The sequence below is a fragment of the Brassica oleracea genome, chromosome C4 (assembly GCF_000695525.1).
Source record: "Brassica oleracea var. oleracea cultivar TO1000 chromosome C4, BOL, whole genome shotgun sequence".
Lineage (NCBI taxonomy): Eukaryota > Viridiplantae > Streptophyta > Magnoliopsida > Brassicales > Brassicaceae > Brassica > Brassica oleracea.
The window spans coordinates 24559097-24582972 of record NC_027751.1 but is presented as its reverse complement, the minus strand read 5'-3'; the positions used below and the strand labels follow the sequence as shown (position 1 = coordinate 24582972).

Below are 23876 nucleotides of genomic sequence, written 5' to 3'. Positions count from 1 at the left end.
AATTTGAATAAGAGCAAATTTATACCCGTAGAATATTTTAACACTGATAGAAAGAGTGTATTAGAGAGAAGAGAAGGTTGAGGTGTGTTTACAAATGAACGCAAACGTTCGTATATATAGAAATAAATTTACTGTGCAAATAGTGCAGCAGACCTCACATCTTTTATATTTTTCAACATAAACGGCTGGCTGCTGGCTTTCTTAGCTGTCTTTCATAAGAGTACGATGATTTATTTCCACTATTACAAATTTGAAATTTTAAAGAAAATTTAACAAGATAACTATATGTACATGATATCTTTAACACCATGTGGACGGTAATTTGTATGAGAGTGACTTGTTGGACATGTCTCTATGTCCATGTGGATGATGATTTATGGACAGTACAATCTCACTAGATTACCTCCGTGGTGTTCGAATCACAACAATTATTTGATCTCTACAGCTACAATTAAAAAAATTGTTATAAAGAAAAATTTCATGGTTGTATTTTAATAAACATCGAACACAAATCAAAAAATTTCATAAACTCGTACGGGTGTAGTTTGAAGTTTATATAAATCTCTCCATATTACGTCCCATTTAGAGCTGGACATTTTATCTGTTAATTTTATTCGATTCGTTATTCGTTTCTACTCGATACGAAAAATCCAGATATTCATAAGTTTTCGAAGCGAAACAAATATTAAAAATTAATATCCATTAAAACCGAAGCAAATCACAAATACCAAAAAAATTGGAATTAGATATCCGATATGCTCTGAATTTTATACAAATAGACGTTTATGTTCAATTAAATATACAAGTTTAAATGTATAATTTTATATGATTATTATTTTAACATATAAATTTATTAATATTATTCATAAAATTACTTATATAAGTATTAAATTAAGAAATGAATATAAAATCTTTATAAAAAATATAACTCTTTTAAAACTTTATGTTTTATAAAAACATTTAATTAATTATAAAACTTTATGAAACATATAGTTTCACTAATTTTTATTTTATATCTTATACTATGTAAACAATATTTTGAAAACAAACTTGTATGTTTTTTTTCCAAATTTATTTGTATTGAATATGGTGGATGAAATATCCGTAAATGTCCGCAAATGTCTGTCAATTTTTCGGATATTAGAAAAATAAAATATCTGTATTTTTTCGAATCAAAGCAAATCAAAAATATTAGATATTCGTAAAATGCGAATCCAATCTTAAATATTAAAATTATGGTAGTATTTGATCCGGGTCCACCCTTAGTCCCAGTAGGTGTGCTGGTGGTCTGAAATTCAAGCTACACTTGAAAGTTCCTGCACGTGTTTTACACACGCGTTTTATCCATCTTATTACACATAAATCGATACGATTGAAGATAAAACCAACAAAACTAATAGTTAACTTCAGAGCAACTAGCGAGCTTAAGACATGCTGATATGCTATCGGGACAAATAAACTTGTTACCTAAATTTTACACCAAAAAAAAAAAGAAAAATATATATATTTTTTTCAGTTTAAAAAAAAAAAATATATATTTTACGTATGGTTTCCTCAGATCGATGTGCATGTCATGTCATCTCAGACGTACACCTGAATTTGACGATCGTTCAGCAATATTAAAGGGCGGATGCAGAAGCTTTTTTTTTTTAATTGGAGCATAAATAAAAAATTTTAATTAATCTTTTATATATTAATAGAGAAACATTTAAAAAATTATAACTTTAACTTTGTATTAATTAAAAAAAAAAATTGCTTAGATGTCATTTAATTAGGATATCAATTTGGCTTACATGACAACATAAGAATCAATTGAAAAATTAGTAAATCCAAAATCCAATTGCTAGGAAAACATATTAATCCAAAACATATTAATCCAAACATAAATGTATATGATATGATAAACTTAATACTCGGTGATCTCATTAAATTAAAACTCGTCGATCTCATTAAATGAGACTTTCTTTAAATGATTCAAGGTTGATTTATATTCTGATTTAACATAATAACTTTTTTTTAATAGTATAAGATATACTCTTAGTTCGTATTATTTGGACATCAATTTAAATCAAATTTTGTTATATATTACGGCCTAAGTATTGCATGGTTTTGCTATAAATCGGAAAGTAATGATTTTTTTGAAGTGTTGTCTTTTTTATTAATTGCAAAGAGACGTTTTGATAAATAAAAAAATAGCAAAGAGACACAGCTATTCAAAATTATTTTGTTAATAAAGGAAAAAAAATAAGAGTATTGTTCAGTTTTCATGTCTTCCTTGCCTACAGAAATTTATATAAAGAGTAATACATAAATTAAGTTGTTTTTTTATTACCAAACAAACTTATATATCGAATATTTTTCCTTGCAACACAATTCTTTAGAACTTAAATTATGAAATTTATATTGAAGATTAAGAAAAAGCTTTGTCACCTGCCTAATTATTTTTCGTCGTCTAGGAAAACATTAATAATGACCTTTCGTAGTAGCTAATGATATATATCACGTTAATCTATCTTTCATCATATTCAAAGTATTGGTTGCAAACAAATAATATTATCATTTTTTTTATATTTGGGCCTTAACTATAATAATAGTCGGGCTGCAAAATTTTATGTTATCTTAATGTGGCCCATAACCAAACCATACTTCAAATTATAAGCTTAATCAAATTTGTAATTATCTTTTTAATATTTTAATTTTTAATCTTATGTTGTCAAAAAGAAAATAAAAATCTGATATTCTGATAATTAGTGTAACTTCAAAAACGAAAATATATAAATTTTATTTACTGATAAGTTAGTAAAAGAAAATATCAAAATGTATCAGCCCAACATATATATGATTATATAAACAATCAAAAATTTTATACATATAAAAACAATTCGATCATATATAATTCTTAAATTTTTCAATATTTAATTAGAAAGCAACTACTTATTTCGAATTATCTATAATTGAGGTCTCTTAAATGTTCTTTTTATTTTCAATTGAGCCAAAGGAGGATCAATCGTAAACTGTCGATATTATTATCATTAGAAGACAATAAAAATCCTAAAATTTGAACCAAATTTTCATGATACACAATTTTAAAATCAAGCTCTTTTGGTAAGTTCAAATTAATTGTTTTATACCATGATGTTTAAATAAATAAGAAACTTTTCCGCCAAGTTAAAGCTTCCACAGAATTTTTAAGTTTGGTACAAAATTTTGAACAAGTTCTATATGGTAAGTTTAATTTAAGATAATAATATAATTTGTCACCAAGTCTATAATTTCGACCATTGAAAACAACTTGCCAAATATATTTGTGGTAGTTATTGAAAATTTACATAAATATTGGTTCAATGTATCAAACTAAAATACGGTTTCTAGATAATTAATGCTAATTTTAACTTTCCAAACAGTCCGAAAACCTACCTATGCTTAATATATATACGGTTGAGTTTTCCCTTAGAAATAACATCAATTTTTTCACAACTCTTAATTTATGATTATAGGAGTATCAATGATATCACATTTTAAGTTTTTGATTTGGGCTTCTATAATTTTTATACTTTTTCTATGTGTACCAAATATTTATTGGTAGTTAATTATTCTATATCGAGAAAAATATAAATACCAAATATATATTGACCACAAAAACACATGTATTCATAAATCATCAGATTTTACAATATGAAAATATAAGTTTTTATTATCCTAGTTATGAATATATTTGCTAAATACAGGGGGGCATATTAAACTTATTCAATGTTATACATGAAAATTTTGAAATGTTATTGGGGGCAGATGCCCCCTCTCACACTGAATATATATATAGCATTAGTTTTTTTTCTGAATCTGACTTCCAAATGATGCTGTTAAGGAAATGACTAATCGGGAGGTGTATATTTATAGATTCCACTAAAAGCATGCACGTACGGTGAAAACGGTACAGGTAACAAATAACAAGTAGATGAACGACTCAAAGAGTCAAAACATAACACTAGCTAGTCAACTGGATAATGGACCAAATATGGTCAAGCAGATTTATCAAGTCCTTCCCTCGATATGTCCGTAGTTTCCTCCATACAACCAAAAAATTTCACCAGTATATGTATAGACTTATACAATACAAGTCAAAGATAATTTATCTGAAAACCACCTTTTTCTATACTTTAGCCCTTGAGCGGCGAGTACTGTACACACGCTCCTCTCAATTCTCTCCTGAAATCTAGATCTCGTCGAGGAGATTGATCTTTGAGTTCTGTCGGTCTCTTATGCTCTCCCTCACCATCCTTTTTCTTTCTTTGTTCTCGGTGTATTCCTTCTTGTCTTCTCCCTCAGCTATTCCTGATATACTTTCCCTTCTGGTTGGTCGGTCCGACGTTGCTGCTCGGGTTGTCAGATCCTTTGGAGTGGTGGTGAGGAAAACAACTGTTTACTTGAAGCAAGAGTTCTCCGAGAGAGATTTCCTAGACACGGACTGGATCTAGCCAGATCTGAACTGTGTATGGTGTCAGGTCTTTGTTTGTCTGTCGGTAGACGGGTCTTCATTGATTACTCCATCTGTTGCTTGCTTCGTTGTTGATGAAGTTATCTCTCTGCTTTTCGGCTTGGGAGGTTGGTCGTTCGAGTGGCGAGTCTTTCAGATCTAACCCTTGGCTTGTCCTTGCGGTGAAGGTTTTGGCAGACGTATTGATGGTTTCGGCTGGTTTCCTCGGAAGTGGTGGCTCTTCTTTTGCTGGTGAGTCTTTTCTCTGGTTGCGGTGGCGGGGTCATGTGGCTAGGTGATTGTGTTTCGTCTAATCAGAGATAGGTGCTCGGATCTTGCTTTACGACTCTTCCAGTAGTGGCGTGGTGGAGGTGTTGTGGGTTTCGATTTCCTTGCAGGTGATGGAGATTGTTTCTGGTTCTCAAAGATGATAGTACATGCGAGTTGGGGTTCCTTGAAGTTGTCAACCAAGTTTTTTTTCTCCTTACGGTGGCAATGTGTTTAGGCTTAACCGTTGTTGGGGGTTTTTGGGTCTTTGGGTCTTTTCCTCTGTGGTTGTAGTCTTCTCTATTTTCGTGCATGTTCAGTATTGTGGCGGGTTAGCTTCTTCCTCCAATCCAAATAAGAGCATCTCTGATGTTCTGGTTCTGGTGTTCCTTCTGGGCAATGGGCTAAGCAGCGTTGTTAAGTGTTGATGCTCATAGCGTACGCTCCGTCTGATGTAGTTTCTATATCAATGGATTGTAGTAGCTATTTCCTTGGAGTCGAGTTTGGGCTTGCCTTAGTCTCGTATCTCATGGGTTTCATTGATGCTAGTCTTCATTGTGTTCACTTGTGTGTCCCGGAGCGTCTGTGTCCGTCTGTTGAAGATTCAAAAGTTTAGGTCATAGCAGCTCCTTATTAGAAGCGAGTTTGGGGAGGCCATAAGATCGGCTCGTCTCCCTGGTTTTTCCTTTAATGTTAATTCTCATTGTCTTCATTTCTGTGTCTGGATGAGTCTCTGCTGCCCTTGGTGTAAGTTTATGTCTAGCTTCTTCATTTGTATTTCGGGTTTCATCAGATGCTGCAGATGCTGCATTGTGTGTTTTGTATTTCATTGTTGTTTAGTTTGCTTTCAATTTGTCTGTTTTCTGTGATTTCTGTAATTTATATAAAAGATTAAAATGGTATAATATTTAACAAGTTACGCAAAAAAAAGAAAAAATTATTTACCTTAAGAATCAAGACAAGACGTTAAATGCGTGCTCTCACGCTCTCCAGTCTCCACACCCACTTGCTTCTTTTTTTTTCTCTCAAAGGGCTAATAAAATTATTGGTCCCTAAATGGGCTTATGAACAAACTCAAAGTGTGCTATTGAATCATAAACATGCCTCTGAGTGTATCAGAGGACTCCCTTTGATCGGATTCGCTGGCCTTTCGTCGGAGGAGATTCTGTGTGTACAACTTCTAATTGTAAGAGTTAACCTTGAATTAGCTTTTTTTTTTTTTTTTTTTTTTTTTTTTTTTTTTTTTTTTTTTTTTTTTTTTTTTTTTTTTTTGGTCGTTCACATTTTACAACCGCATCGAAATAGTGAGGAGCAACATAGAGAGATAAGAAGACATTATCTCATCAATTCACCGGCGAACAGAACAGCTGTTTGTCTCTTCAGACACGTTTGGGGGTTTATGTAATCATGTCAAGTTTGGTATACTGCCGACGCTTTCTCTTGAGATCTTCTTCTTCGATTGATTCCGTACACTCATCTTCCATTTCGTGGTTTCTGCTGAGTAGTAGAAGAAGAACATTGAGTTCAGTCTCCGACACGAAAACAGAGGACGCCAAAAGAAAGAGACCACCTTTGAAATCGTTCACTGTAAATTATCTCGTGAATTCATGTGGGTTGTCCTTGGAATCTGCTAAATCGAGGTCTAGATTCGTAAAGTTTTCATCTTCCAAGAGACCAGACTCTGTCCTCGCCCTCCTCAAGAACAACGGCTTCACCTTTGAACAGATCACCAGGGTCGTCAAATCATTCCCTAGTATCCTCATAGTTAACCCAGACGCAGTTCTCTTGCCAAAGCTCTTGTTCTTCCGTTCAATCGGGCTAACGAGCGCTGACACAGCGAAACTGATCTCGAATTGTCCCACAACGCTGTCACTCAGCTTGCAGAACAGGCTGATCCCTTGCTATGATTCTCTCAAGAGCATACTCGTTGAGAAGGAGAGTATCCTCAAATGTCTGAGACGCGGGTATTGGATTTTCACTTTGGACACTGTGAAGTACTTGGCTGCAAGGCTTTCTCTTTGTAGAGATGCTGGAGTTAAAGACCAAAGCATCAGAAGATTGGTCCAAAATGGTCCGCTTGTGTTCTTCTGCTCAGAGAGAAAGTTTAACGAGGTTCTGACCAGAGTACGCAGCTTCGGTTTTGATCCGAAGAAGATGTATTTCATTCATGCTATGTTGGTTTTCTTTCATGTCAGTGAATCAACTGTGGAGCGCAAGTTTGAGCTGTACCAACAGTTTGGTTGGTCCAGAGGCGAGTTTGTGGCAGCGTTCATGAGGTTTCCAAACTGTGTGAAGATATCGGATGAGAAGATAAAGGGAACCATGGAGTACCTTGTAAACAATGCTGGTCTGAAGGCCAGTGCAGTTGCTATGCAGCCTTTTGTTTTGGGTCTGAGTTTGGAGAAGAGAATCAAACCAAGGAACATGGTGATCTCTGATCTTCTGTCTAAAGGGTTCGTGAAGAAAGAGGATTTGAACTATTTCCAGATCCTTAAGGTTAAAGAATGTGTTTTTGTGGATAAGTTTGTTCTCAAGTTTCAGCAGGTTTCTTCTCTCCAGCCATCCCTATAGTCGCTTCTCTTTGTTTTATGTGTATTGTGGCATGTACTGCATTGTTGATCTCTTGTTGAGTTGATTTTAGTGGTTTTAACATATATTAGTTTCAGATGACCTTTGTTGCTCGATTTTCAGTTGCTAAGCTTACCCGTATTGTTCATAGAATCATTCATATGCGTAGATTAGATGTATACATAAATAAAAAGGAGATTTTATAAATATGATATATCTGTTCAAAGACTTTCATACATAAATAGAGATTTTATAGTTCTGATGTCTGTTGAGTACAGTAACGAGGCTTTATCAAGAAGCAGCTACAGACTCGGACAGTTCTTCCATGAGTTCCTTTTGTTCCAAAGCAGCACATGCCTGCAATAACAACGGAACAAGTTTTCAAGTTGTACAGTTCTGAGACCAAAAAATGGGTTGTGGAGTTTCAAGGTAGGGGAGGTTACCTGCACTGCATCCTCTAAGCCACCTTCAAGAAATGATGTAAGCGCAAAGTTCATCTTTAGCCTATGATCAGTCACTCTACTATCCTGTAATTTTCATTCAGACATCATCATCATAAGCACTACACAAGTCATCCTGTTTTCAAAGCAACGCTCTGAATAATCAATCCGTGTATTATTACCTTATAATTGTATGTTCTTATCTTTTCTGAACGAGCTCCAGTCCCAACCTGTTTTCGCAAGAATCAACAAAAAAAGATGAATATTCATTGGATGAGCTTGAATCAAAAAGGTTATGGGAATAATATTTATTACAAACACCGACCTGAGATTTTCTTTGATCCCTTATCTTCTCTTGTTGTTCCCTTAATTTGATTTCATACCTATTTATTTATACGGCAATATCTCATCACATCAATAAGAAAGACTGAAGATGAAGAAAGAGGAGGCTGATACTTTTATAAAGTTGCTTACAGTTTTGCTCGAAGAAGCTGGAAAGCACGAGCCTTGTTACGTAGCTGAGTCCTTTCTTCTGTACAGAAAATGCGTATACCTGATGGTTTATGGACTAGATCTATAGCCGTCTCCACCTTGTTCACATTTTGCCCTGCACACCAACACCATTCTTCAGTATAATAAGCAAGTGAAACTGTGAGAGAAACATCGAGTGAATTTCTTTATATTATAGCCTGACCTCCAGCGCCACCAGATCTTGCAGTTGTAAGTTCAATGTCCTTGGGGTCAATCACAACTTCCACTTCATCAGCCTAAAATAACAGCATACAGAAAGCAAAAAAAAACGGCAGTTTTTAGGTCACTAAGTTTTCATAATATCGAAAAAAACAAAAACATATGTAAAATGTAGTTGACCTCTGGCATGATGGCTACAGTTGCAGTAGAAGTGTGTACACGTCCCTGGGTCTCAGTTTGAGGGACACGCTGGACTCTATGAACACCAGATTCGTATTTTAGCTTGCTATAGACACGGTTTCCTTTTATCTCCATCACACACGTCTTGTAACCTCCATGTTCAGCCTTATCAAGTAGGTAAGATATTAGAAGCTATGTCTCTAAGTTGCTATGCTTTGCTGCAGTGTTCTTACAACAGTCTTTAAAGTGTCAGAAAAAAGAGCGTCTTACCTCAGAGCATGAAACCAGAGAAAACTTCCAAGAGCTGCGCTCGCTGTACCTCTGATACATCCGCACCTGCAAGTAATATAATAAAGCGTAGCAGAGTGATTCAGTAATCTTTCAAGAACTACTACATTTTCTTAGCCATGAAATATAGGATCAATCACAGTCAGAGGTTATTATGAGTAGAAGTGAAACAAAATGGTGAATAACCATCAGATTGCGTTTAAATTTAGGAAATTCCTAGTAGCGGAGATCAGAAGACACTGGCATCAGATAGAGAAGCAGGAAGAAATAAAGGGAAGCATGTACCTACAAGGTCACCAGTCCAAATTGCAGCTTCATCTCCACCAGTTCCTGCTCTCACTGTACAAGGAACGAAAACTTTATACTCGTTCACAAGTATATATATTTGACACATGTTATACTTGTCAACACTACAGGCAGTCAGTTACCTTCGAGCAATATGTTTCTGGCATCAAGAGGGTTGGTGGGAAGAAGTAACATCTGACACAAGCAACACATAATGTTACAACTTGAGGATCCGAATCAAGAGGGACAAAGGGCATCATCTTCAAATAATTAAAAGTCAGTAACATCCGACTGAACTATGGAACCAAGTCCAAGAGCATTGCCTAGTTACATGATGAAGGGTGTAAAGTGTAAAACCTTAAGTTGTTTTTCAAGCTCCTCAATTTCTTTAGAGAGGGAGTTGATTTCACTTCCTATCATTTCAGCCATATCTTCATCATCTCCATCCTCTTTCGCCAAGACTGAATCAACAAAACCAATCAAAAACAAACTCCAAGGAAGAGAATATAATGAAGCAAAAGCAGTAAAGAAAAAAAAGGAGGAACCTTTGGACTCTTGTAACTGCTTCTCACAGTCCTTGAATCTCCTGAAAACGGATACAACCTAGGAATAATCCAAACTAAAGTCAATATAAAGAAACCCAAAAAAAAAGTTTTAAACTTTGCAGCAAATAAGTAGTGGGAAAACCTCATCAAGCTCGGACATGGACTGTGCAAGTTTCTGGTATTCAGAAGGATTAGAAACAACATCTGGGTCAGCTAGTTTTAGCTACCAAAAACAAATTCAAAACTCGTAAAGATGTATCCACTGAGAAAACAAAAAAAATCCAATCAATGCAACAAGTGTAAAGGACATACAGATAACTCCTTCCATGTCTTCTCAACAGACTCCATTTTCCTAATCAGGTAAGGTTCCTACAATTCTCAACAGGAAAAAAATCATTAGCTATATATATATTACTATTATATCGTAAAACCTAGAATCTACAACCACCACTTACGGCCATACAGACGAGTCGTGGAGTCCTGCGAGACGACGGCGAATGCGGTCTTAAACATACTCCTGACGGTGGCTGCCTCGAACGTAAGTTTAATGGTGAATAAAGATGAAGATGCACGAAGGCTCGAGCCATTGGACTCGTCGTCGTCGTCGTCGTCGTCGTGAAGCTATTCATCTCCGTTGTAAGAGAGGTGGTGGTGGAAGAATGAAGAGTGGCGCGTGATTTTTGTCGGATAAGGAAGAAACGCGTTTAGAGTTTAGAATGATGAGACGTGTTTTGGCTGTGAGGACTATAGTATCTTCGTTTATAACCTATTTATTGGTCCTTTAAAACCTTCTTCCGGCCCATAGTGATTCAAGATTTCAACTCATTATTCCGATAATTCACGACTAGTTTTTGGTTTCACAAAGGAGCAAGCATCGATGACTTCATGGCCCAATGGATAAGGCGCTGGTCTACGAAACCAGAGATTCTGGGTTCGATCCCCAGTGAAGTCGTATGTATTATTTTTCATATACGCATGGCCAATTTGTTCGGACTCGAAAACCGGAATCGACCGAAAATCTGATTTGGATCAGATACAAGTCTTTATGTGGAGGATCTGCTGATTTTGGACTTGAACCAAATTTGAAATTCGATAGAATATGCTAAACTTTTAAGTTTTGGATTTTTGGGTAAAATTGTAAATTTTCAAAAATATAATTGGGTAATGGGAAAATTCTGGATAATTTTCAGGTTCATGGGTTAGATTTTGATTTTTGGGTGAAGTCGTATGTATTATTTTTCATATACGCATGGCCAATTTGTTCGGACTCGAAAACCGGAATCGACCGAAAATCTGATTTGGATCAGATACAAGTCTTTATGTGGAGGATCTGCTGATTTTGGACTTGAACCAAATTTGAAATTCGATAGAATATGCTAAACTTTTAAGTTTTGGATTTTTGGGTAAAATTGTAAATTTTCAAAAATATAATTGTGTAATGGGAAAATTCTGGATAATTTTCAGGTTCATGGGTTAGATTTTGATCATAGTATTTTTTTGGGTATTTGGATATTTTTAGATTTGTAAGTATTTTCGGATTTTCGGATTCTAAATAACCGAAACCGAACTAAAATTTTTTGGAACAAAAAAATAGCGGATATTAACATTTCGTGGATAACTGAACCTAAACCAACTTGCACTTGGAAAGATCCGAACCGATACCGAACCAAAAAGTTTTAATTACCCTTTTGGTCTAATATCTAAAAACCGAAGGATCCGATCTGAATTCGGGCCAATGACCCCAATGTTTTTTTTTTTTAATATGTAAAAGCCGAAGGATCCGATCTGAATTTTGGCGAAGACATTCTAAGCTTGACCATGTTTTTTTTTTTTTTTTGAGCAAAAGCTTGACCATGCTAGTGGCGTTTTAAATCTCATTTCATCTATAATTGAAAAGTCAGCACATCTTCACTTTTGAATAGAAATGCCTTTTCATTTTGTTAAAAAAATTCTTCAAAGATTAATCAAAAAGGGCATATGTTTCTCTGTTAATTATGAATAAGCATTTGCTGATATAACAAGTATGATATTTATTAGAATACACAAATTCTAGATCTTTAGAGCCACTAGGGTTGTGTGAGTGTGATTACTACACTTGACAGTGCACCCTAAACCCGAAAAAAGGTAAAACAATATATTCTTCTCAATCTTTAAACCCATATGGCTCTGGCTCTTCTTAGCAATGCAGCTAGTTGGTTCTTGACATGGATAGTCATCACCTGGTTAGCACCACCGATTAATTGTTCCCCTATGAACACAGCTGGCACACTCGGCTTACACCCCATCTGTACCAATGCTTTCTCCACCTCCTGGCCGTTAGACAACTGGTCAAGCTCGTACACTGTCATATTTGCACCATACCCTGAGATCAGTGTTTGGATTGAATGGCTCATGCAGCAACTGCTTTTGCTGAATATCACCACTGGTTTCTCTGCTACTAAACTTCTTATGCTTTCCATTTGGATGAAGAGTGTAAGAGGGAACTCAATTGTTGTTTTTTGATTTTTTGTTTTGATGTGTTATACAATGTAAGTCTATTTATAGTGTTAGATTGTGTAAATCAGATCTATGTCACTACTTTACTATACCTTATGTTCCTTTGCCCAATGATGTGCCCTTTGGCGTTCACTAAAAACTGCATCAACTTAAGATTCTTTCAATTTTTCAAATATGATAACTAAGTGGCATATACAGTTCATGAGAATCTCTTTTTTTTTTTTTACTAAATATGGAAATATCATTGCCAATGGTTTAGTAGTGATCCAAGGTGGTATACAAACAGTGTGATTATTATGTTGCTTTTGTTGTTGTTGCAATATCTTTATTGCTTTTGATGCATTTACTGAGGTGGAGATTGGATTATAGATTCCCCCCCACAGGTTTTAGGCTCAAAAGAAACGGAAAGGTAAAGAAAGAAAGATTGACTCAAGACTTTGAATGGTACCAAGGAACGAAAAGGAACACTTAATTCCTTAACATTTCAAAAAAAAATCACCATTCACAAGGAATAGTTTTCTCTTCCTGTTCCTCCCCATTCCTTTTTTTTTTAAGAGAAATATAGAACAAAAGAATTCCTTGTTAAATTTGATAAGGAACAAGCATTCCTTTTCATTCCTGCAATTTATTCCTATACGTTCATTTCCTATTCGTTCATCGTGTTCCCGAAAAGGTCACGAGTCGGATACTCAGAGATACTTTTTCTGCTGGTGTGACCTGGAGTCTAGAGAGCAAGTGAGTGTATGATCAGACCCAAGATCTTCTTGCTTTTACCTTTTACACTAATCTTCAATACCATCTGAATGTGAGAGTTTGTCTTTAACTCTTAAGAGTTTTTCTTTGTTGTTGGACTGACTCACAGAAAGATAAAGAACCCACCACCAATCCATTTCTGTGGATTCTTGAAACCATATTTGGAAAAATCCACAGAAAATGAGGAATCTTTTGGTAGAATCGTTGATATAAGGCCATGTGTCATATTTTTCACCATGATTTGACTTATAGCACACTTATGAGCATAGATTCGACATCATATATTCTCCTCCACATCTCTAGAACAGTCTTTACCAAATTGGCTCCAAGAACTGCCCAAAGGTCATCATAGTAATGTTATCTTCTCCACAGAACTGGTACATTGGTGTTAATGTAATGAAAACTTGGAACTGTATTAGAACAAAGTATGCTTCTCCAGTTGCACAAAGGAAAAATTAAAGTTACAGGGTAGCCAAGAGATCAAGAAACATTAAAGATACAAACAAAAGTAGTCGCCAAAGCTCATCATCCAGTCATGTTCTTGACGAGCACGACAGAGTTATAATGTTCACCGAGCCCAAAAGCATGCCGGTGATACGATAACATGAGGCTGGAGTCATTGCTGGACTTATACTCTTTGCCCATTTCAACATCAGGAAACGATCCTGAAAACACCATTATGTGTTTCCTCAAGCAATGCGTCAACGCCCCTAGCTCCAACTGACCACCCCAGGCCGCCGTTGACTCAACTTCTCTGCAGTATTTCTCAAACCGCTCCTCCGCAGACTCGGATTCAGACTCGGTTTCTGATAAGAAGAAGGGGATGAAATCTGTTTTGTGCTCTCTCATGTACGAAGCAGCCATTTCTCTGAGCTTCTGGTACGTGTAAGGAGACGCACCGCCTGAGAGATTGGCGAGCTGGTTCTCTACTGCTCTGTAAAGGCAATGCCCGTCTGGTTTTATCTCGCTGACGGTTAGCCCCAGGGGTTTAAGCTTCTTGTCGAGCTTTTGGTTCTCGACCATACGATCACTTGTCACATTGCTCTGCTCCTCTTTGATTCTCTGCTCTCTGTCGGCTTCTTCTTTAGCTCGTTTCTCGCGCCTCTTCACGCTCTTGCTCGGCTTTGAGTGTTCTTGCTGAGCAGTGACTGAGACTCCAGCGATGGCTCTCACTAGAGTGTCGATATCTCCTTTCTTCTCATTCGTCTCGTCCTTGGAGATGTTGCCACTGCTGCTACTAGTGCTGCTGAAACCTTGGGAGGCGAGCTCTTTCAGCTGTTTCTCCTTGAGCTTTGTGGAGAGTTTGGAGATGTCTTCTTCGACTTGCTTCTTCTTAGCTTTCTGCTCGGCTTTGCTTCCTTTAGCAGCAGCCTTTTTCAACTCCGTCTCCTTGTTCTGTAGTTGTTTTATCTCTTGCCTAACAGTATAACGAACATCATCATCAACAGTACTTCATAGCTGAATAAATCTGAAACTAAAGGTGGTGTTACCTGTGCCTAGCAAGCATCTCATCGACCGTTTCATGTTGCTTCATGGTGGTTTCATCCTCGGATACATTATTGTCTGCCATTTAAGGAGCCTAACAGTACACCAAAAAGAGGCTTAAACGTAACATACGAGCTGAAATTTTAAGAGCAAGGAACAATAATTAAACAACCACAGAATAAAACAATGACTTAGTTTGGTCCTGATTTTTTTTAAAAATAAGACAATAATTAACACTCGGCGTAAACAAAAAAAAAAAAAAAAACTCATTATATGAAGAGATTCTCCAAAGCATAAACCAAGATCGAAACACATTGATCAATTCAATAATCTTCTACCAAACACTAAAAAACAATTACACGAGAGCCGATTTGTCTTTTTATATAAAATAAACAGGCATTCAAATTACTCCCAAATTGTAACCTACAGTTCTAACTGAATTAACGGTTTCGACTTGCAAAACAGTGATACAAGGAACCAAAGTTCGTACCTTTTGATCGAGGGAGAGAGCTCAATTTGTGAAATTAGGGTTTACTGCAAAAAAAAAAAAGGATTTGTCCGAAATAAAATATAATATAAGTGGGCTATACAAGTAGTAAATCAGTGCAGGCTATATTTATTGAACCTTAAGGCCCATTTAGATCAATCAACTCAGATTTTTTTCTTTTTTGACAAGTGGACTTTTATCTCTTTTCTCTCTTTTTATTTTCTCTTTTTTCTTTTCTGACAAGTGGACTTCTATATTCTGTCAACTCTAGCTTGGATTTTTATTAAAAGAAACAAAAAAGAATCCAATCTGTGGATATGGTCTAGGTGAGACGAGACCTAACAAATAAATATCAATAAAGAACTTCTCAAAGTTACAGAAATCTTATAAACGATATGATCCATTGTTTTTTAATCACAAAATATGTTCATGTATTTATGAAAAGTATAAAATATATTAAAGGAAAACCTGCGCGCATACGCGGGATATATTTGTTCATTAAATAACTTTAACATTTTGCAATTAACACTACAATCTTTATCGGTTGTAAAATGAGGAATATAAATGTTGGTCTATTAAATGTATCATCGTTGTTGAAGAGTTAACGTGTTACAGGTCATTTTAATTATTTTTAAGAATTCATATGCACAAAAGAAATTAAGTTTTGCGGCTAACACAAATCACAAAAACCATATAGGCAACATCGATTATAAAATGACGAAAATGGATTAGGTTTTCTGCTCTCGATTTGTTTACTATTGACTCTCCATAAGTGATTTATTTTCTACATCTATACAATTGTGCTTTCGTTCTCATTTCTATTTCACTGATATGAGTTTTTTTTTTAACTTCTTATGTGTATTCGTTGAATTACATAATTGTCAATTAGAAAAGATGGACATCTATAAAATTAGTTCCACTCCAGATACATATATAAGAATCAAAATTTGAAGAAAATCACCGGTAAACTCTATTCACAAGTTAGTGTTCAAATATAATATATCAAACTGTTATAGAATAAAAGTGCAGACTCAAAATATAAATGTCTGTCTAGTAAATATTCAGCAATTCGGTCTTAAAATTATCTAATTCTAGAACAACAAAACAAATCACTTATTTTATTGACCTACGCTTTTGAGGTTTAGTTACTCAAGAGTATACCGACAAAAAATATATATACAGTAAAACCTCTATAAATTAATAATGTTAGGACTACACCAAAACTATAATTTTTTTATTAATTTATAGAGATATTAATTTATCGATATACTAATTGAACCAAAAACTCAATTTGTTACTATAAAATTATATTATTTTATAGAGATTTTTAGTGTATATTAATTTATAGAGTATTAATTTAAAGAGGTTATACTGTAATACTTTATCATTCTAGTATATGTAAACTATGTATAAACTAAGAAATGTTTGATTAATTAAATGTTAAACAGAAAACTTACAATAAATAGTTCAAACTCTCATTCTTTGAACAAACTCAAAAGGAGTTGATTGGAATATTTTCATGATATTTAATTAAAAGCTTTTGAGGAATAAAAATCAAGGCTAAAATATTTAATCTGAGTGAAATAATACATATATAGTGCTTCCAATATTTAAAATCACTTCGATTTGAAGAAGTGTATTTCTGGGATTTTCAGGATCAAATAACATATTATAAACCACCTATTTAAAAATAATTTGTATACATAAAAGTATACACATTAATAGTAAGCACATAAATCAAAACCAATATATTTTCTTTATTTACAATCATGTTTTTGGTAAATAAATAAAAAAATTATTGTATTTACTTTATATGGTATATAATTAAACTTTAGTGATATTGACGTAGATATATATATATATATATAGTATATTTTAATATAAATATTTACTATTGACACTTCATATTCATATGATTTTATTAACATTTGTATATTTGACGTAACAAAAAATTAAACCATTAATCACAAAAAAATAATGTGCGATTTATCATTACACATTTCAAATTAAAATATTAAGATCTCAATAATTTTTCAATGCAAATTTTGAAATTTACATATTTATGTATTTATATATAGTATATAATTTAATTTAAATGATATTCAATGCAAATTTTGAAATTTACATATTTATGTATTTATATATAGTATATAATTTAATTTAAATGATATTCAATGCAAATTTTGAAATTTACATATTTATGTATTTATATATAGTATATAATTTAATTTAAATGATATTCAATGCAAATTTTGAAATTTACATATTTATGTATTTATATATAGTATATAATTTAATTTAAATGATATTAATATATATATATATATATGTATATAATATGAATATCTATTAATGAGACTTTATATTCATACGATTTATGATCATTTGTATCTTGCTTGAACAAAAAAAAGTTAAACTGTTGATCATAAAATTTTCAGTGTGAGAATTTTACCATTTTTAGTAATTTATAGTCGTTTAAAAAAATCAAAATATAACATATAGAGAAAAAATCCATTTTTTTATTATATGCGTAATATGATTGTTTAATTTCTTTTATTAATATACAATTAAACAAAAAAAAAAGAGAATATAAAAATTATTATCAAATATGTATTATTCATAATCATTAATTGTCATATATATGTTAATCATATTAGGTAATTCCGTAACTTTTATTTAAAAAAATAATTGAAAATATTATTTTGTACATTACTAATCAATTTGATAGTTAGTTTAATAAAAAACATAATATATATTTATATGGCCAACTCTGTTTTTTTAAGAATTCTAAGAATTATCCTAATGATGATACATGGCTACGAAAACAAGTTGTAATGCTTCAGGATTAATATATAGGGAATTTTTAGTTATCATTCTTAATATGTTCTTAAATGACTTTTTTAGTAAAAGATATGTGGTTTACTATGATAGTATTAGGAAACGCAACACTTATTATCTATGTAGTTTCGATTCACTGTTAGTGGGGAAAGATTTATTCACCTATTTGTGTAGGTAAAGATCTTTTAAAAGAATATCAATCAGTAAAGACGTATATATATTTATATAAATACGAAAAATTGTTCATATGTTTCACCTATATGCCTAAAGATTGATTCGTGTATGGCCAAGTGGAGATAGTGTCTTAAACTGTAGGTTTGGTTCCTAAGCATCTTACCCACAAAACTCATAGAAAAGGCAAGATCCGCCCGTTATTTGATCACATCAAACAAAATGTTACGAAATTTATAAATATTTTATACTCCTATATGCAAATATGAATCGTATAAAATCTATACCTATAAACTTTGAATATAGGTAATTGTAATGATTTACACGTCAAATGAACAGGGAGACATTCATATTGTAATATTGTATATAGTAGCAAAATTAAAGAATAAAAACATTTGTAACTAATTCCAAACAATAGTTTCGAAAAAAAAACTAATTCCAAACAAAAGAATTCATTAGAAAGTTGAAAGAGCTGAAAGATAACATCAACAGAGTATTTTACTGTGATTTCAATTATCTAACCCAAACAAAAACATTGTAAAACTAGATCCTAAGCGGTATCTAGAGGACTGGACTGTCTACTAGGCATGGAACGGATCGGGTATCCGGACAATTTTAAGGTATCCAGATCCTTATCCGGCGGATCTATAATTTTACTATCCTTATCCGGATCCGGGGTTTTCGGATATCCGGGTGTCGGATATCCTTCTAAAAATTGTAATATCCGGCGGATATCCGGATCCGGATTTGGATCCTTAAAATAAATAAAAAATAATATTAATATATATATAAAATATTAACAATCATTTTAAAAAAATATATATATATATAATCTTTAATTATTTCTATGTATAATATTACAAAATTTACATAAAATTTATATATACTATTATAAAAATGAAAGTATTTTAAATAAAATTAATTTTTTATATAGATATTACTATTTTTGAAATATTTATTAATAAAACTTACGGATCCGGATATCCGGACTTAAAAATTAAGATATCCGGATCCGGATCCGGCTTTGACGGATCTAACATTTTACTATCCGGATCCGGATTCGGCCTCTCCGGATATCCAGATTTTCGGATCGGATCCGGATCAGATCGTTCTCAAGCTTACTGTCTACAGTCATATCCAATGGCTCGTCTCTTCTTTGTCTTTTTACAAATGTCAAACCCCGTTTCATTTCAATAAATTTATCGTTTTCTAGATTTCAATATTCATAGAAAAAAGAAGGAATATATAAAGAAAACTTTTAGATATTGAATGGGTTACAGTAGAAACAAGACAAGTAGGCGACACATGGATAGTATCTTCATTTACACACACATATTACATATAGACGGAATCATTGACAATTCTTTTTTTTTAATCATTGACAATTGACATATACATTTGCAGATTCTTCTATACATTCCTTTATAGGTAAACAGATTATACAATGGCTGTGTATGTTTGTGGAGTGGGGTCAGATATGGATAAACTTCTTATCTCACATTTTTTCAATGTCAAAGATGACGCAACAGTCACCACCAAACATCTGGGTTGTCCTCTTTGCATACACTTCTCAAGTTTAAAACAATTAGGTTTTAGTTTATAATGTAGCCACCTTGAAACATTAAATGTATAAACCACTTTATTAATTGTTTTAGTTGTAAAACGCAATGCATATACATTGAAATAGCCCTATTACAAAATTCATGCATCTAGAAATCATTATTTTAGATAGATTTTGTAATCCACGTAAAGAGCAAATACGAGATGATTCTGTCTGGAAGTGGCTTTTTCTTTCAGGTACTTAGAGCATGATCATTAGGGGGTTTTTAGGGTGAGGTTTTTAAGAAAATATAAGAATTTGTCTCTTAACTTTTAACTAAAAAAATTAAGAACTGGTTTTTAAAACTCTTATTAAAGAGCTGGTTCTTAACTTTTTTAGTTAAAAGTTAAGAGACGGATTCTTATATTCCGTTAAAAACTCCACCTTAAGAAACCCACAATAATCATGCTTTAGGCTTTAAAATATGATCATGACAATGTTAACTATATTATATCATTCATATATTAATTAACACCACCCTTTTTTGCATGGCACATTACCGCAAATTATTAACCTTCCACGTTTTCCACTATGACCTCAAAAAGGAACAAAATATAATTATAGATTAATGATTTGGGTATGTGATGCTACTGCCTGCCACAGACCGAAAGTGATATAAGTCATATCTCTTTTTTTTTATCGAAAAAAAAAAAAAAAGTCATATCTCTATTATTTTCTTCTTACAAAATAATACACATTATAATAGATGGCAAGAGAAAACTAATAACACCTCTAATATAAATTAAAAATCAATTAAAAACACTAGTCTCCATCAGACAAAATCATACGAGTAAGCATTTTTTCTTATCCAAAATTCTATCACAAAGAACTTAGCCTCTTTCTAGGAAATTTTGGTTTGTAGGACATTTCAATTACAATATATATTTCGAGTGGGGTACTATATCAATTATATATTTATCCAGTATATTTTTATATACAAGCCCGAAATAAAATAATCTAAAATCTTCCACAATAACCATTATAAATAACAGCTGATCCAAGCACTTGTACAACACAACATAAGCCTTTCTTATTCCCAAAACAAACACTTCACTACTAACTTCTGTTGTTCAATCGCAAATGGATAGAATAAGAGATTTGTCGTCGAAGAAAGCAGCAGTGATATTCACAAAGAGCTCATGTTGTATGTGCCATAGCATCAAGACGTTATTCTACGAACTAGGGGCTAGTCCAGCGATCCACGAGCTCGATAAGGACCCCGAAGGCCGTGAAATGGAGCGTGCCCTACGTTCGCTTGGCTCATCAAACCCGGCGGTTCCAGCTGTTTTTGTCGGAGGAAGGTACATCGGATCATCCAAAGACATCATCTCGTTCCACGTGGACGGGTCGCTCAAACAGATGCTTAAAGACGCTAAGGCCATATGGTTATAGCCTTCCAACCAACGTACATGCTATATATATATGATGTCAATAATCAATGTGTTAAAAACACATATATTATAAGTATATATATATCCGGGAGGAAGCATAGATGTTTTTAAAATGCTTTGCTTCCTTCGCATGGATGTGATTTTATAATAAGTTATATGCATTTATAGATGTATATATGTATCTTGACTTGCATGTACGGAAGGAAAGACAAGTGTACCTTGAAGCATTTGTGTAACACTGGTGCTAAATTCCACGTACGTGAAGATAAAATAAAGTCTTAAATCATATGATTAATGTATCATTTGTTAAAATGCTACTGATTTGATATTAGGATTATTATTGTACAAACGAATGTATATAAATTTAACAAATGATCGAGATATATATATATATATATATGGTGATATGATAGATCGATGAAGTGACAAGACAAGAGATGATTATCTAGAAGGAATTATACACGTAGACGAGTAATACTATAGGATCGCTTATCTTCGGTGAATGAATAATAAAAAGGAGAATCTTAAACACACTTGAAAAGCTTCACCCACAAGGCACTGGAACATAGAACAACACCAACTAAACATGTGGTCCGTGCGAAAATTCACGTCCCACTACCTGATATCTTATTAGGTTTTATTTAATTGTTAGAGCATCATCGTCGGTTAGTTTCTCTAGCAGAGTATCTTACTACTATTATATTAGTTTTTAAAAATAAATTAATTACATGATTAAATTTAAAGTAAAAATAAAATATCTAACAAGATAAAAACACATGTTTTCTAGTTTTTCAAATTGTTAAGATCAGATCTTTATAAAGAAACGATTCTCTCTATATTTTTTATTTTCTCCCATTATCTATTATTATATTAATTTTATATCTGAAAAACACATAAAAAACAACCGCTGAGGATGCTCTTAAAAAAAGTCCATAAATATATGGTATATCTATAACAAAAAGGAAACTTGCTAGGTTTTTATATATACAATCACTAAAATTAGTCGGTAAGATAACTGAATCTGTAATATAAAATTAGTCGATAAGATAACTGAATCTGTAATACTTGATACTTTAAGTAAAAAAATATGTTTATTTTGGATTACGGGCGTGCAACAGGAGCTTCTCAGCTTTGCATGCTGAGATGTAAGGTTTACTTTGGGCAGCCTCATGTAGATAACCTCGATACGATTCGAGACAGACTGCTCGGACCTAGTGAACATGACTAAAAACCCGGTGGATTGGCAAATATTCGCGACAGAGATCAAGGTGTTCCAGAAATTACGTGAGGATTTGAAGATGTGAGAATGTCTCATATTCCTAGGTGGACGCTTTATCAAAATAAATAAGAACTAGAGGCTATTTTTTTCTCATATAAATCAGACCCGGCCAGACGGAGGTGCTCTTCGGAGAATTGGCTCGTCTGGCCACCACTGGATCTAGCGTAGAAAGATGGCTGACAAAAAAAAAATGTAAGACGGATCTCATTTGTTTGTTTGCCAGCCGTTTACACATATACAATTACTTCTGGGAAGAGAGAGAGGGCAAGAGCAGAAGCAAGCATGAGTGTGTATAGACAAAGAATTTTTTTTTTTTGGAACTGAGACAAAGAATATTTGTCTTTAGGCAAGTTGCTGGTAGGGGACAGTTAATAACAGAATAATAAATCACTACATATTTACATATATAGTTGATAGATATGCAAATATTATCACCGAAAGCTAGATCGAATCCTGTTTTGGTTATACATTCTTCTCTTTGGCCCATAAGGATTCGATCAATGAGCTATACACGAGGTAGAAGATCCAGCTCTGAACAAAACAAAACAGCCATGTTGTCGTCATATCTAATCATAAATCCGAATAATAGATAATTAATGAAATACACGAACAGAAGGATTTGATCATAATGAATTTTTTTTTTTTTTGAGAAAATAATGAAAAGATTTTGCAGACTCTGTTTTGCCTTTGAAACCACGTACTATATGTAAAAGCGTATTTCCTTACTTTAAAGCCGACATTATGTGTTCTCGTTTGTAAGAGCACTTGCAATGGTCATCCCCACATTGGGATCCTTGGCAATTGTTTAATATATTTTTTTTTGTTTTTTTTTTGTTTGAACAGTGAAGGATTCGAGTCCAAAAAGCTCGTCCAATGGTGATTCCGAAGAAGGAGTCCTTAACAATAAAATATTATTTAAAAAAAAAAAAATTGAAATTGAAAATTTATTAATTCCATAATTAAAATAAAAGGTACAAGGATTCAATTTAAAGATACAAGGATTAAAAGATACAAGGTTTAAATATAAAGATACTAATTATTAATCTTCATCGCCAAATTTATCCCAAATGTTTTCGATCAAATCATTCTTCAATCGTTCATGAGTTTGCCTATCACGAAGATCATTTCGGTTGGGAAATATATTATTGAGAATTGTCGGGATTTCGTTTAGTGTAGGGTTTGCGTTTAGGACCTCCGAAGTTCTGGAAGATTCTCCTTCTTCAAATTCTGAAATATCGTACCGCATTGAATAACCATCTCGTTCATCTTCAACTATCATATTGTGTAGTATGATACATGCTCTCATTATCTTCCTTATCTTCTCTTTGGCCATTGTACGAACCGGGTTTTTCACAATCGCAAACCGAGCTTGCAATACTCCAAAAGCCCGCTCGACATCTTTTCGGACTGATTCTTGAACTTGAGCAAATAACTGTTGTTTAGGACTTTGAGGGAGTGTGATAGTTTGGATAAATGTTGACCATTTTGGATATATACCATCTGTGAGGTAATATGCCAACTTATACATGTGGTTGTTGACCATGTACCTCACCCTGGGAGCTCGACCTTCTAAAAGGTCATCAAACAGAGGAGATCGATCGAGGACATTAATATCATTTAAGGTACCTGGAAGACCAAA

The 23876-nt window shown here is 33.4% G+C and overlaps 5 protein-coding genes and 1 non-coding gene across 8 annotated transcripts; 3 read left to right on the top strand and 3 right to left on the bottom strand.

The window, feature by feature from the left end:
• The first annotated feature begins 5779 nt into the window (after positions 1 to 5779).
• On the top strand, positions 5780 to 7406 carry LOC106342953. Its single transcript, XM_013782024.1, has 2 exons — positions 5780 to 5927; positions 6047 to 7406. The coding sequence occupies exon 2, from the start codon at positions 6149 to 6151 to the stop codon at positions 7310 to 7312; it is 1164 nt and encodes a 387-aa protein (XP_013637478.1). The 5' UTR covers positions 5780 to 5927; positions 6047 to 6148; the 3' UTR covers positions 7313 to 7406.
• A 29-nt stretch (positions 7407 to 7435) lies between these two features.
• On the bottom strand, positions 7436 to 10466 carry LOC106342951 (peptide chain release factor APG3, chloroplastic-like). Of its 2 annotated transcripts, XM_013782023.1 has the most exons (16): positions 10193 to 10466; positions 10050 to 10106; positions 9880 to 9960; positions 9738 to 9795; positions 9550 to 9653; positions 9336 to 9387; positions 9197 to 9246; positions 8890 to 8955; positions 8620 to 8784; positions 8444 to 8516; positions 8224 to 8356; positions 8075 to 8132; positions 7932 to 7979; positions 7753 to 7836; positions 7557 to 7666; positions 7436 to 7506 (listed from the first exon to the last, which is right to left on the bottom strand). In XM_013782023.1, exons 1-15 carry the CDS (start codon positions 10364 to 10366, stop codon positions 7601 to 7603), a joined length of 1269 nt encoding a protein of 422 aa, XP_013637477.1. In that variant the 5' UTR covers positions 10367 to 10466; the 3' UTR covers positions 7436 to 7506; positions 7557 to 7600. The 2 variants fall into 2 exon arrangements, with proteins under 2 accessions (XP_013637477.1, XP_013637476.1); XM_013782022.1 differs by lacking the exon at positions 7436 to 7506 and having other exon boundaries at positions 7521 to 7666.
• A 150-nt stretch (positions 10467 to 10616) lies between these two features.
• TRNAR-ACG lies at positions 10617 to 10689 on the top strand. The gene has a single exon. It is a non-coding gene; the product is annotated as a tRNA-Arg (tRNA).
• An 869-nt stretch (positions 10690 to 11558) lies between these two features.
• On the bottom strand, positions 11559 to 12239 carry LOC106340597 (monothiol glutaredoxin-S6-like). Its single transcript, XM_013779449.1, has one exon. The coding sequence runs from the start codon at positions 12194 to 12196 to the stop codon at positions 11888 to 11890; it is 309 nt and encodes a 102-aa protein (XP_013634903.1). The 5' UTR covers positions 12197 to 12239; the 3' UTR covers positions 11559 to 11887.
• Positions 12240 to 13378: 1139 nt separating this feature from the next.
• LOC106337219 (OTU domain-containing protein 6B-like) lies at positions 13379 to 15045 on the bottom strand. 2 transcript variants are annotated; one of them, XM_013776287.1, is made up of 3 exons: positions 14962 to 15045; positions 14477 to 14565; positions 13379 to 14403 (listed from the first exon to the last, which is right to left on the bottom strand). In XM_013776287.1, the coding sequence occupies exons 2-3, from the start codon at positions 14554 to 14556 to the stop codon at positions 13512 to 13514; spliced, it is 972 nt and encodes a 323-aa protein (XP_013631741.1). In that variant the 5' UTR covers positions 14557 to 14565; positions 14962 to 15045; the 3' UTR covers positions 13379 to 13511. The 2 variants fall into 2 exon arrangements, with proteins under 2 accessions (XP_013631741.1, XP_013631742.1); XM_013776288.1 differs by having other exon boundaries at positions 14477 to 14606; positions 14962 to 15027.
• A 5470-nt stretch (positions 15046 to 20515) lies between these two features.
• LOC106340427 (glutaredoxin-C11) lies at positions 20516 to 21253 on the top strand. Its single transcript, XM_013779306.1, has one exon. The coding sequence runs from the start codon at positions 20648 to 20650 to the stop codon at positions 20957 to 20959; it is 312 nt and encodes a 103-aa protein (XP_013634760.1). The 5' UTR covers positions 20516 to 20647; the 3' UTR covers positions 20960 to 21253.
• The last annotated feature ends 2623 nt before the right edge of the window (positions 21254 to 23876 follow it).

Bases quoted from the DNA above. Each gene is read 5' to 3' on its own strand.
- LOC106340427 (XM_013779306.1), top strand. From the start codon at position 20,648: ATGGATAGAATAAGAGATTTGTCGTCGAAGAAAGCAGCAGTGATATTC.
- LOC106342951 (XM_013782023.1), bottom strand. From the start codon at position 10,366: ATGAATAGCTTCACGACGACGACGACGACGACGACGAGTCCAATGGCT. The intron at 8,956-9,196 runs GTAGGTACATGC...TATTACTTGCAG, and splicing joins CAATTTGGACTGGTGACCTT to GTGCGGATGTATCAGAGGTA. The intron at 7,667-7,752 runs GTAACCTCCCCT...TTGTTATTGCAG, and splicing joins GCTTAGAGGATGCAGTGCAG to GCATGTGCTGCTTTGGAACA.
- LOC106340597 (XM_013779449.1), bottom strand. From the start codon at position 12,196: ATGGAAAGCATAAGAAGTTTAGTAGCAGAGAAACCAGTGGTGATATTC.
- LOC106342953 (XM_013782024.1), top strand. From the start codon at position 6,149: ATGTCAAGTTTGGTATACTGCCGACGCTTTCTCTTGAGATCTTCTTCT.
- LOC106337219 (XM_013776287.1), bottom strand. From the start codon at position 14,556: ATGGCAGACAATAATGTATCCGAGGATGAAACCACCATGAAGCAACAT. The intron at 14,404-14,476 runs GTAACACCACCT...TTATACTGTTAG, and splicing joins GAGATGCTTGCTAGGCACAG to GCAAGAGATAAAACAACTAC.